The sequence below is a fragment of the Trachypithecus francoisi genome, unplaced genomic scaffold (assembly GCF_009764315.1).
Source record: "Trachypithecus francoisi isolate TF-2019V2 unplaced genomic scaffold, Tfra_2.0 Lachesis_group21, whole genome shotgun sequence".
In the NCBI taxonomy this organism is placed as follows: Eukaryota; Metazoa; Chordata; class Mammalia; order Primates; family Cercopithecidae; genus Trachypithecus; species Trachypithecus francoisi.
The window spans coordinates 26511610-26525079 of record NW_022681467.1 but is presented as its reverse complement, the minus strand read 5'-3'; the positions used below and the strand labels follow the sequence as shown (position 1 = coordinate 26525079).

The following is a 13470-nucleotide window of genomic DNA, read 5'->3' as shown; positions in this document are numbered from 1 at the left end:
TGGGCTCAAGCAATCCTCCCAACCTCTACTTCCCAAAGTGTTGGGATTGTAGGCATGAGACACCACATCTGGCCTATAATGGAATGTTATTTGGCAACAAAAAGGAAGTTCTGATACATGCTACAACATAGATGAACCTAGAAATCATGACGCTAAGTGAAAGAAGCCAGTCACAAAAGGTCACATGTTGTATGATTCTCTTTACATGAACTGTCCAGAACAGACAAATCCTGGATACAGAAGCAGATTAATGGTGGCCTAGGGCTGGGGATTAGAGGGAAGGCAGAGCAGATGGGAGAGTGACTGCTAATGAGTACTGATGCTAATGGTTTCTTTTGGGGATGATGAAAATATTCTAAAATCCATTGTGGCAACAATGCACAACTCTGTGAATGCACTGAAAGCCACTGAATTGTACACTGTAAATGACTGAATGGTGTGGTATGTGAATTATATCTCAATAAAGCTTTTTTTTTTTTTTTTTTTAATGTTCTGGAAGAATCAGGATAGACATTACCTCAGGTGAAGGAAGGCAGGAGATAGGATGGCAAAGGAATTCATTGGGGAAAACAGGTTATTATCAGTGTTCCAGTTCTTGTGTCAGATTGCTGACTCCACAGATTTTTATGTTATGTAAAAATAAATATACACAGGGCCAGGCATGGTGGCTTACACCTATAATTCCAGCACTTTGGGAGGCTGTGGTGGGAAGATCACTTGAGCCCAGGAGTTCAAGACCAGCCTAGGAAACACGGTGAGATCCCATCTCTACAAAAAAAATTTTTCGAAATTAGCCAGCCATGGTGGCATGCATCTGTAGTCCTAACTACTTGGGAGGCTGAGGCAGGAGGATCACTTGGGCCCAGAAGTTCCAGGATGCAGTGAGCTATGATTGCACCACTGTACTCCAGCCCAGGCAACAGAGCAAGACCAGGTCTCTAAAAACAACCCCACATAAACATAAAGTGAGGGAATCACAGGCAACAATGAGAATGTGTCACAGATGAAGCGATTCTGTGTACCTGAGATAGAGGGGGACGGACGGGCAACAGCAGAGAGTGGTCAGGACAGTCCTCCCTGGGGAGCCCGTTAGAGCCGAAGCTAGGACGAGGAGATGCTCCAGCTCACGTGGTGATGGGGGTGAAAAGAGTTCCAGACAGAGGAGACAGCATGAATGAGGGCCCTGAGGTAGGCCCAAGCCTGTTGTGTTTCGGGGACAGCCAGTTTAAACATCTGTTCTGTTATATTGTGGAGTCTCTGTGTGTGAATTTTTCCTAAAGAAATAACAGACAGGCCAGGCACGGTGGCTCATGCCTGTTATCCCAGCACTTCAGGAGGCTGAGGCAGGCAGATCATGAGGTCAGGAGATAGAGACCATCCTGGCCAACATGGTGAAACTCCATCTCTACTAAAAATACAGGCCGGGCATGGTGGCTCACACCTGTAATCCCAGCACTTTGGGAGGCTGAGGCGGGTGGATCACAAGGTCAGGAGATCAAGACCATCATTGCTAACACAGTGAAAACCCGTCTCTACTAAAAATAAAAAATTAAAAAAAAAAAAAAAAATTAGCCGGGCGTGGTGGTGGGTGCCTGTAGTCCCAGCTACTCAGAAGGTTGAGGCAGGAGAATGGTGTGATCCCAGGAGGTGGAGCTTGCAGTGAACCAAGATCTCACCACTGCACTCCAGCCTGGGTGACAGAGCGAGACTCTGTCTCAAAAAAAAAAAAAAAAAAAATTAGGTGGGTGTGGTGGTGCACACCTGTAATCCCAGCTCCTCAGGAGGCTGAGGAAAGAGAATCACTTGAACCCAGGAGGCAGAGATTGCAGTGAGCCGAGATCGCGCCACTGCACTCCAGCCTGGCGACAGAGCGAGATTCCGTCTCAAAAAAAAAAATTTTAAATTATGGAAAATTACATTAAAATTTAAAATTTACTCATTATAACGCCATTTTTCTAGATTACAGGAGATGTTCACTTTTCACCTTATATAATTCAGTATAAGGCCAGGAGCAGTGGCTCATGCCTGTAATCCCAAAACTTTGGGAAGCCGAGACAGGCAGATCACTTGAGGTCAGGAATTTGAGGCCAGCCTGACCAACATGGCAAAACCCCGTCTCCATTAAAAATACAAAAATTAGCCGGGCGTGGTGGCGAGCACCTGTAGTCCCAGCTACTCTGGAGGCTGAGGCAGGAGAACCACTTAAGCCTGGGAGGCAGAGGTTGCAGTTGAGTCGAGATTGCATCACTGGGTGACAGAGTGAGACTCCGTCTCAAAAAAACAAAACAAACAAACAAACAAACAAAAAATTCAGTATAGCTTGACTTTTTATCATTAAAATATATTACTTCTGCAGACCAGGCACGGTGGTTCACAACTGTAATCCCAGCACTTTGGGAGGCTGAGGCAGGCGGATCATGAGGTCAAGAGATTGAGACCATCCTGGCCAACACGGTGAAACCTTATCTCTACCACAAACACAAAAATTAGCCAGGCATGGTGGCACGTGCCTGTAATTCCAGCTACTCAGAAGACTGAGGCAGGAGAATTGCTTGAACCCGGGAGGAGAAAGTTGCAGTGAGCCGAGATCGCGCCACTGCACTCCAGCCTGGTGACAGAGCGAGACTCCATCACACACACACACACGCTATATATATATATTACTTTTGCAATAATAAAAAATAAACATACTTCTGCTCAGATAAAGAGAATATCAGTAAGCCCTAATATTAAGTTTTTCACAGTGAAAGCCCTTCAAAATTGCTTGACAAATAAATTCTATTAACTGTGGGAAAAAATCTATGCTTGTGAAGACTTTGTAGACACATTTCTTAAATGCTGAAGCTATAATTTAAAAACGAAGATTTCAGGAGACAAAATAAAGTCAGCTGGATAAAAAATGCACACAGAGAAAAAACACAACAAAATGTTAAGAAAGGGTGTCTCGGCTGGGCACGGTGGCTCATGCCTGTAATCCCGCACTTTGGGAGGCCGAGGCGGGCAGATCACGGGGTCAAGAGTTCGAGATCAGCCTGGCCAACATAATGAAACCCCATCTCTACTAAAAATACAAAAATTGGCCAGGCGTGGTAGTGCATGCCTGTAGTCCCAGCTACTTGGGAGGCTGAGGGAGGAGAATCGCTTGAACCCGGGAGGCAGAGGTTGTGGTGAGCCGAGATCGTGCCACTGCTCTTCAGCCTGGGCAACAAAGCAGGACTCCGTCTCAAAAACAAAAAAACAAAAAAACAAAAACAAAAGGAGTGGGTGTCTCTTGGCACTGGGACAATGAATCCCAACAAATTCCCAATAAATGATATTTTTTCCTTAAATTTCAGAATTTTTGAAGTTTTACACAATGAATATTTCGTGATCTGAAAACTTTTTGTTCCCCTCCTCTTCCAATTCAACAGCTGAATAATAATCTTGTGTTCATTGTCTACTACTGCTTAATATATTATTCCCAGACTTAGAGGCTTAACAAAGCAAACAGTTACCATCTCACAGTTTCTGTGGGTCATGAATCCAGGCAAAGTTTAGTTGCACAGTTCTGGCTCAGGGTCATTCATGAGGTTGCAGTTAAGATGCTGGCCAGGGCTGCAGTCATCTGAAGACTTGACTGGGGCTGGAGGATCTGATTCCAGGATGGATCACTCAGATGGCTGTTGGAAGCAGGTCTCAGTTCCTTGTTGGTGTTGGCAGGAGGCTTCAGTTCCTCACCACATAGACCTTTCCATAGGACTGCTTGAGTACCCTCGCATGACAGCTGACTTCTCCCAGAATAAATGATGCAAAATAAGACAGCCAGAAGGAAAACATAGAGCCTTTTACATCCAATCTTAGATATCACAAACTATCACTTCTGCCATATTCTATTAGTTAGAGGCAAGCTCACACTTAACCAGGGGAGGAGAGGAGGAATTAGCCTCTTTCTTTTGAAGGAAGGAACATGAAAGAATTTGTGAAGGGCCAGGCGCGGTGGCTCACCCCTGTAATCCTAGCACTTTGGGAGGCCAAGGGGGGCGGATCATGAGGTCAGGAGACTGAGGTCATCCTGGCTAACATGGTGAAACTCCGTCTCTACTAAAAAAATAGCAAGAAAAATTAGCAAGGCATGGTGGCAGGTGCCTGTAGTCCCAGCTACTGGGGAGGGTGAGGCAGGAGAATGGCGTGAACCTGGGAGAGAGAGCTTGCAGTGAGCCAAGATTGCGCCACTGTACTCCAGCCTGGGCGACAGAGCGAGACTCCGTCTCAAAAAGAAAAAAAAAAAAAAAAGAATCTGTGAACATATTTTTGAAACACAAGAAAATTTCCAGCGATTTTCCCCCCCCTCAAATTTCCCTCCTCCAATCCAACTACAACACATGAAACTCCTTAATCTTCCTGAAGTGCACCTCTGATCATGTCATCCTGCAATAAAGAAACTGTCCCTGGCTCCCCACAACCCAGAGAACTCCATAACTTGGCTTCTGAGGACCAATTACCGTATTGCCCTTCAGCTCCAGCTCAACATAAACGCATCATACACTCCCGTCTCTAGTCTTGGCACCTGTCCATGCCCTCTCAATACCTCGTCCCAGGCTCTTTCCCATCTCCAGTCCCTTGCACTTACTGTTTCCTCTGCCTGGAATGTTTTACATGGATGGTTCTTCATCATCTTGAGATCGAAACTCACCCCCATCTCTATCATCCCCTGTCCCAGTCACTCACCCTCTCATTATCTTGTTTTCTTTTCATTGTTGTTTGAGACAGGGTCTCACTCTGTTCCACAGGCTGGACTGCAGTGGTACGATCACAGCTCACTGGAGCCTCAACTTCCCAGGCTCAAGCGATCTTCCTGCCTCAGCCTCCCAAGTAGCTGGGACTAAAGGCACAGGCCATCACACCTGGCTAAGTTTTGTATTTTTCGTAGAGACAGGATTTTGCCATGTTGCCCATGCTGGTCTTGAACTTCTAGGCTCAAGCAATCCACCCACCTCAGCCTCTCAAAGTGCTGGGATTACAGACGTGAGCCACCTTGCCCAGCCCCTTCCTCCCTTCTTTCCATCACCCAGTCTGTGGTGCAGCAGCACCATCATAGCTCACTGCAGCCTCAAAATCTCTGGCTTAAGCGATTCTCCCACCTCAGCCTCACCAGTAGCTGAGATGACAGGTGCTTGCCTCCATGCCTGGCTAATTTTTGTATTTTTGTGGAGGTGGGATTTCGCTATGTTACCCAGGCTGGTCTCAAACTCCTGGGCTCAAGCAATTCTCCCACCTTGGCGTCCCAAAGTGCAGGGATTACAGGTGTGAACCACCGCACCCAGCCAGTTTTATCTTCTTTATAGCAGTCACAACTATCTGAAATTATCTTATTTGTTTACCTGCTCTTTTCTGTTGCCCTCACTTGCTCCTTAAGAATAGGGACCACTGTCTTGGTCACTACTGCAACCCAGTAGCCCAAGTTCCAAGTTCACTGCCTGGAGCATAGTAGGTGGCCAATAAATTGTTGAATTAAATGTCCTCTCTTCCAGGGAGTTGTTTTAGAAAGAATCACGCACTGCATAAATGTCTGTTGAGGAAGAAAATGAAAAAAACAAAAGACATTATCTTCTCGGCTGAACTTCCCACACCATCCTCTCTGTCATTAATAACTCTTGGTGTCTACACTGGGGAAGGCGGTCCAAGGTTCTTTCAGGACCTAGATTCAGCCAGACTTGAACCATTTCTAGTTCCCCAGAGTCCATCAAAGGGCCTAAGGAATGGTAAGTATTAATAAATGTTTGTTTATGTATTTATTTATTTATGATTTTTTTTTTTTTTTGAGATAACTTTATCTGTCTCCCAGGCTGGAGTGGAGAGGCACAATCATCACAACTTTCACCTTTCCGGCTCCAGCAATTGTCCTGCCTCAGCCTCCCAAGTAGCTAGGACTACAGGCAGGCCCCACCCTGCCCAGCTAATTTTTGTAATTTTTGTAGAGACGGGGTTTCACCATGTTGCCCAGGCTGGTCTTGAACTCCTGGGCTTAAGTGATCTGCCTGCCTCAGCCTCCCAAGTGCTAAGATTACAGGCGTGAACCACTGTGCAGGGTCAAATGCTTATTAATGGATGCATGCATGGATGGAAGAAGGAAAGGAGGCACGGTGAATAATGAATGTAGCATTTCACTGCTGAGAATAAAGAGTGAAACCCTGGTCCAAATCAATTAAGCAGTGAGTAAGGTTAGGAACTATTCAGATACATTGGAATAATAATAGCAGCAGCAGCTACAGGGTCAGAGAGATCTTTGAGAGTCCATGAGCATTGAAAAGACTGTGGTGCCTATCATACACGACTTAAAATAAATATTTTATTTATGGGAAAAGTGTTAAGGTGTTGATAATTCCAAGAAAGCTTTTATTTGTCCTATGATCATTACTTTGATACCTTTTCTGAATTGTTAGAGCTGTCCCCACCCTGCCCATTTTTTTTCTCATTATGTTGATGTCTCTGGGTTGCTGGTGACCTGCGTAACTACTGGGAAATCTAGTTTCTCAAAACTTTTTTTTTTAAGACGGGGTCTTACTATGTCACTTAGGCTGGAGTGCAGCGGCTCACTGCAACATCCGCCTCCTGGGTTCAAGCGATTCTCATGCCTCAGCCTCCTGAGTAGCCGGGATTACAGGTACGTGTCACCAAACCTGGCTCATTATTTTGTAATTTTAGTAGCGACAAGGTTTCACCATATTGGCCAGGCGGATCTCGAACTTCTGACCTCAAATGATCCGCCCGCCTAGGCTTCCCAAAGTGCTGGGATTGCAGGCATAAGCCACCGCGTCCCGTCTATGGTAAATTTCATTGAACATTCACTAGGTATCAGGATGTGTTTACATGCATTATCTCATTTAATCTGTAAAACAACCATGTGAGGGAGAAACTGCATTATCCCCATTTTCAGGATAAGGAAAAGGAGGGACTGGGAATGTGAACACAGGAAGTGTGACTCCATCGGGTAGACTGCTCAGGCTGCAGATGTAAAGGTTTTACACGTAGGGTTTTCCAGATCTCAGCCTCTGAAAGGCGGAGGGACCACTTGGGCGGGAGTAGGGCCTCCTCTTTCCAAGCGCTCTGTGCCTTTAAGAGTCGCCCCCTCCCTCCAGGGATGCTCCAATTACTTTCTCCCCAGCACCCCCATCCCGCGCCCCGCCACCCAGAGCATCACCCCGCCCCCCGCGCAGCGGAGACGCACCTCGGTACTTTCTCCCGGCCCCACACCCTCAGGCTCGGCTCTTGGCCTTCGCTCGTCCAGAAGTGGGTGAGCTGTACCGCCAGAGGCGCATTCTCCCGGCCCCAAACCATGCCCGCTACGCCCCAGCGGAATGCCACCTTAAAGACCCTAATCCGGACACCTCCCAGCTCCTGCTTCCCAAGGGCGAGGCCTCAGCGCCCCCTCCCATCGCCCATGCTCGCGACGCCATGAAGGTGACCTCCCCCAGGGGCGGCACACGCCCGGTGGTGCCCGAACTGGCTCACACGTGGTGAGCCGGGAGCGCGCGGCCCCTCCCCGCCACGCGCCTCGTGCCGGCCACCCGGCCACGCCCCCAGGACTGGCTCCGCCCCGTACCCCTGCACGCTTCTCCAGGCTTGGGTGGGGCGACGCGCCCAAGTCAGGCACCGCGGAGGCTACGGGGTGGGGTAGGACCTGGGAATGGCGCACCCACGCATCCTCGAATGTCGCCTGCGGTTTGTGAAAAGCTGGAAGTCCGCCCAGCTTAGGACCTTTGGCTGGCAGGCGAGGTGCCCCGCGGCCCTTGGTGCTGAGCAGGGGAGAAAGACAGTTGGGACCGCGAGCCTAGGAATCGAATCCTAGTCTGCGTGTCCTCGGTGTTTCCTATTTGGGAAGTGGGCATCATATTATCATATTCCTTTCTCCCTCGGGATTCTTGTGGAGCCTCAAACGAGATTAAATATACATATATATGAAAAGGGATTTGTTCATTGGGTCCAAAAGCATTGCTGGTCCCATATGTGGTTGGACCCTGTGTGTAGTAGGCGGAGGCAACATCTACGACAACCTGAGTCCGTCCCCTTAAGCTTTCCTGAGTCTTGGTCCCTCCAAATTCTCTGCTGGGACGGTCCGAAAAGACGTCCCTGAAAGAGGAAAGGGCGGAATCCTACCTGACGGCAGGTGTCTTGGAATAAGCTAAAATTTAAAAGGCAACGCGGTGCAGGGACAAGCGTCTAACGCCAGATGGGAGGCAGGCTCGCGTCCCCTATCCTTCCTCCAACCCACAACCTAAGAAAAGAAACCGATCTCGCCGGTCTCCCCCAATCCCAGCCGCAAGACCGCCCAGCCCCGCAGCCCGAGCCCCGCCCCGCTCCGGCGGCCAGCGATTGGGAGATGCAAATACCGGCTTCTCTGCCCAGCAACGGGTGACGCTACGCCCGAGCGCGAGGCGTGGCCCGGCCGCAGCCCAAGCGGGCACCTCGGTGTTTACACGGGGCGGCCCCGCGCGCGCCGCAGCGGCCCGCAGACGGCGAGGGGGAGGGGTGGCGCGCGCGCCGGCGGGGCCGCGCGGGGAGAAAGACACTGAAAGGCGTCGGCGGCCGGGCGGGGAGCGGCGCGCGCGGGCCGCGGCGGAGCCGGAGGCTGCAGGAAGAGCCCGCGGGGGCCCGGAGGGTGCAATTCCTCGGCCCCCGCAAAACAATGTGTGTTGTGCGCCAGGACGCAACTTGCCGGAGGTGGCGGGGGCGCGCCGAGCCCGCCTGAGACCGCGCTGACCTTCTCCCCCCGCCGTCCGTTGGGCCCGAGCGCCCAGCTCCTCGCTCCCCAGCTCGCGGGGGCCGGGCCGAGTCGTGGGGCGGGGCCGCCCCTCCGTCGCCGCTGCCTCCTCCCCCACTCCCAGCCGCGGAGGATGCGGACGGCCCCCGGCGGCGTCTAGCGGCCCCGGGCCCAGGCGCGATGGTGCAGCAGCGGGGCGCGAGGGCCAAGCGGGACGGCGGGCCGCCGCCCCCGGGACCCGGGCCGGCCGAGGAGGGGGCGCGCGAGCCCGGCTGGTGCAAGACCCCGAGCGGCCACATCAAGAGGCCGATGAACGCGTTCATGGTGTGGTCGCAGCATGAACGGCGGAAGATCATGGACCAGTGGCCCGACATGCATAACGCGGAGATCTCCAAGCGCCTGGGCCGCCGCTGGCAGCTGCTGCAGGACTCGGAGAAGATCCCGTTCGTGCGGGAGGCGGAGCGGCTGCGCCTCAAGCACATGGCGGATTACCCGGACTACAAGTACCGGCCGCGCAAAAAGAGCAAGGGGGCGCCCGCCAAGGCGCGGCCCCGCCCCCCCGGTGGTGGCGGCGGCGGCGGCAGCCGGCTGAAGCCCGGGCCGCAGCTGCCTGGCCGTGGGGGCCGCCGAGCAGCGGGAGGGCCTTTGGGGAGCGGGGCGGCGGCGCCCGAGGACGACGATGAAGACGACGAGGAGGAGCTGCTGGAAGTGCGCCTGGTCGAGACCCCGGGGCGGGAGCTGTGGAGAATGGTCCCGGCGGGACGGGCCGCCCGGGGACAAGCGGAGCGCGCCCAGGGGCCGTCGGGCGAGGGGGCGGCCGCCGCCGCCGCCTCCCCGACACCGTCGGAGGACGAGGAGCTGGAGGAAGAGGAGGAGGAGGCGACAGCGGCTGAGGAGGGCGAAGAGGAGACGGTGGCGTCGGGGGAGGAGTCGCTGGGCTTTCTGTCTAGGCTGCCCCCTGGCCCGGCCGGCCTGGACTGCAGCGCCCTGGATCGTGACCCGGACCTGCAGCCTCCCTCGGGCACGTCGCACTTCGAGTTCCCGGACTACTGCACCCCCGAGGTTACCGAGATGATCGCGGGGGACTGGCGCCCGTCTAGCATCGCCGACCTGGTTTTCACCTACTGAGCCCACCGTCAGCGGGGCGCGCACGCCCCCAAACCAGCTGTTTACATACAGGAATCAGGTATTGGGGCCCCTCGGAGGCCGAGGCTGGCACCCCATCTCCCGCGTAGCCTCCCCCCTCCTGGACGTGCCCATCCCCCCTCAGATCCAGACATGCCCCTCCCCCGCAGACACACCCCAAGGCAGCCCAACCCCCACCCCTTCCCTGACACCCAAGCCCCTCCCCACGTTGCCCCCTCCTGCACAGCCACCAGCAGCCAGCCCCCTCCGATACACCTCCCGTCCTCTCCTACAGACCTGCACCCCTCCCCCCTTTTGCACACGCCCCTCCTCGTGGCCGGAGGACCCGCCCCCTCTCTTGCTCTGGAATCCCTCCTCCCTCGCCTAGCCTGCCTTCTCCGGGTTAGGGGGGCGATGCGGCTGGGTGGCAACGCGCGCTCCTCCTGTGCCCCTCCCTTCCCTGGGGGGAGGGGCGCACTCCTTTTATCCCCGGAGCGCTAGGGCCCGCCTCTCCGCTGGGGCCCACCCCCTTCATGCGCATGCTTAATGCTTCTTGGGAGGAGGGGGCTGGTCCCAGTGGAGCCGGACTCTTCGCCCGCTCCGGGCAAAAGCGGGGGCGAGTGTAGAGCGATCCTGGGAAATCCTTTGATCCGGGAGTCCTAGGTTTCCTCTCCACCCAACGGGGCGTCGCTGCCTTAATGGGAGGAGCACTCGGAAGGGTTGGTTTGGGCCTGAAACTCTCCCAAGTGGCATAGCCCCTTTTCCGGTATGGGGTCTCCTACACCCACGCGCACGACCTCTCGGATCGCGTGGCTGCCTCTACTGCCTATCTGTACGTCCTTTTTTTCCCCAACTGGGAATTGGGAGGTAGTGTCTTTCTCTGGAAATCCAGCAGTAGAGGAAAGGACCACCCAAGAAAACTCAAAACCAAGACACCTTAACAGTCTGTTTGGGGACAGGATCCCTGCTGCTCCTCCCCCACCCCCTCCTGGGAAGTGCCCCCTCACCTCAGGGCACCCGAAACCTGGGCTCCTCCCTAAGCCCACCTGCCCTTCCTGCCACCCAGGTCCACCCTCAGTACCCATAGCTGCAGTATTCAGCGGGAAAAACTGAGGCACTTTGGTGCTAGGGGTTTGGGACTGAGGCGTGGATAGCTGATGTGATGGCAGGAAGAGTCCCGCTTTTAAACATCTGGCTTGAGAGAGACCATCGATTTGGCCAGTGAGACTGAGAATGGATTCCGAGTAGAGGTGGGCCGTTTGCACCTCGGTTTTTCCACCTGAGAAATGGGGAGAACGCTGTTGTTAGGAGGAAGTTGTGTCCAGTTCAGGGTGCCCTCGGGAGCCCTGTCCCTGATGCTGTGACCCCTCTCACGCCGCCATCTCTCTGTCCAGCCCCGCCCCTCCGGCCTCCCCACACCCCCCTTGCCCTCACTACCTGTATCTCACCGGCATGTGTTCACCCTCCCGGGTGACTCACACTCTCTCATTCACACACACAAATCTCAGGAACAAACGGTCCCAGAGTCCTCCGGGACCCCTGCCCAGGGTCTCTGCAGGTCTCTGCCCCACGCGTTCCCGTCGCTGACAAAGCCACCAGCTGCCTCCTTTAAGCTTGGTGCTCCGGCTCTGGGCCTTTCTTGCGCTCTTTCTTTCTCTCTCTCTCTCTTTTTTTTTTTTCTTTTTTTAAGAAAAACAACAACAAAAAAAGACAATGAAAAAAAAAACCCGTCATGTGAGTGAAGAGATGTCACTGTCTGTGGTCTTGGAGAACTAGTCTCGTAGCTGAGGGGTGGGGTCCCTCCATCTGGGGCACTGGCACCCACAGCAGGACTCCGCCAGTCTGATGCCAGGACTGAATAAAGTGTATTTGCCCCGACCTTGCCCTGTGGTTCTGCATGTCTGTGCTTTTCCTCAACCCTCCCTAAACAGTTTGCTAGATTCAAGTCCGTGTGATTTGGGCCTGAGCTGGGTGTCCCAGAGCAAGCCACTTGGCCTGTCTAGGCCTCTATCTCAGGAATCCCTGGCCTTCATGAAGAATAGCGAACTCATCCCTGTAGGGACCAGGCAGGACATAAACAAGTGACTCGAGGTGGACACTGGTGTCATGACCCACTTCAAGGGGCCTGCCTCTTGCCAGTTGTGACCCTGTGGGAATGCAGTCCACAGTGGCCAGGTGGCCAGATTTTTTCAAGAAAAGCTGGATGGATGTTTCTGAGTCATCTTAATTTCAAAATGAAAGCTGACTCCTATTTTTAAATCTCTGTGGGCCAAATGAAACAAGTCTGCAGGCAGGTCTGGTCTGAGGGGGCTGGCTTGACCATGCCTTTAATGAGGGTTAAGAAGCAAGATTGGGCCACACTCTGGACTCAAAGCCCAGCTCCACCATTGAGTACCCGTGTGACCTTGATTGAATAAATTAACTAAGTCTCAACTCTTCTTTCCATATGTGTAACATGGGGATAATAATAGTAGCTGCTTCACAGGATGAAATGAAGTTTGAGATGAGAAGCATTCAACATGGTGCCCATCATGTTACTCCATTGTTAGAGAAGGAAACGGTCAGGCGGGGAAGCGACTTACAGGAGGGCTTGCAAGCAGCCAGGGTCAGAGACGGGGCTTGGGTCTGCCTCCTGGTGAAGCATGGCTTCGGGGTGCTGCCTCTCCTTCCCTGTTTGAATCTGCAGATTGTGTTAAGCCCCCAGCTGAGGGGCTGGAGTGGTGGGATTGGTCCCAGTGCCTGGCACACATTGACCTGCAGAGTAGATTAACTGAATGACCAGAGAGCAACAGAAGTGTAGTGATTCTTGTCTTTGAGGTTCTGACTGGTGTTTTACAGCAGAGTCCAAGGCTTTTCCCTCCTTTGTCCCTCTGACACCCCTCCCCCTAATTCTTCATCTGTCAGATCCAGTGTATTCCTAAGCTGGAACAAAGCTCCTGTTTTCCCAGTAAGAGCCAGGGCTGAGTGTGGAATTTACAGTGACTGCTTCATCTCAGCCTCGCTGGTGGAAAGCAAGCTGGCCAAAAAAAAAAAACTAAGAGGAGGTAGAATTGAGAAGGTGTGGAAGATAGGGATACCTGCCCCCAGAACTGCCTTCAAGGGAGGACTTCCCCAGCTACGGCAAGTGCTATCAGGGTGGCCACAGCTGCAGACAGCCACTGCACCTGAGACCACGTCCTTCCTGGGACAGCCTGTATCTGGTGTCTGAGTGAGGCATGGTATAAACACCTGGTCGTTTCAATCCAACATGGGACAGACACTGACAGGCAGTACTCCCAGCAGGCCCAGAACAACCAGGGCTTCGTCAGGCCTGCAGCACAGTTTAACTTCCTATGTCCAGGCCTGCTTCCTCTTCTTTTCACAGGTGCTTATTCCTAATAAACATCTCGCAACCCAAACTCAGTCTCATTGTCTGTTTCTAGAGAAACTCAGTCTACAACAGAGGGTTCAAGGGACTGGACGAAGGGAATTGGCCGCTAGGCCCGTTGGATGTATCCCAATGTCAAGAGTCTTCACCAACGCCATCAACACCAACCTAGGGGCTGCACACTTTCCTAGTCTGTACACCAGTCACGTCAATTAGAGACTCCAGCCTCAGCCCACAG

General features: G+C 53.1%; 1 protein-coding gene and 1 long non-coding RNA gene across 3 annotated transcripts in view; one reads left to right on the top strand and one right to left on the bottom strand.

Moving 5' to 3' along the window:
• LOC117068600 overlaps window positions 1–8286 on the bottom strand; it is a 17092-nt gene extending 8806 nt beyond the window's left edge. The window contains exons 1-3 of one of the 2 annotated variants that reach the window (XR_004431184.1): window positions 8137–8286; window positions 5361–5548; window positions 3495–3767 (exon numbers count right to left, since the gene is read on the bottom strand). This is a non-coding gene — a long non-coding RNA (uncharacterized LOC117068600). Of the gene's footprint in view, window positions 1–2643; window positions 3768–5360; window positions 5549–8136 lie in introns of those variants that run through there. The other variant, XR_004431183.1, reaches the window with a different exon arrangement.
• Window positions 8287–8522: 236 nt separating this feature from the next.
• Window positions 8523–13263, top strand: SOX12 (SRY-box transcription factor 12). The gene has a single exon (XM_033186000.1). The coding sequence runs from the start codon at window positions 8921–8923 to the stop codon at window positions 9866–9868; it is 948 nt and encodes a 315-aa protein (XP_033041891.1). The 5' UTR covers window positions 8523–8920; the 3' UTR covers window positions 9869–13263.
• The last annotated feature ends 207 nt before the right edge of the window (window positions 13264–13470 follow it).

Excerpts from the sequence above, each read along its gene's own strand:
- SOX12 (XM_033186000.1), top strand. The coding sequence starts at position 8,921 with ATGGTGCAGCAGCGGGGCGCGAGGGCCAAGCGGGACGGCGGGCCGCCG.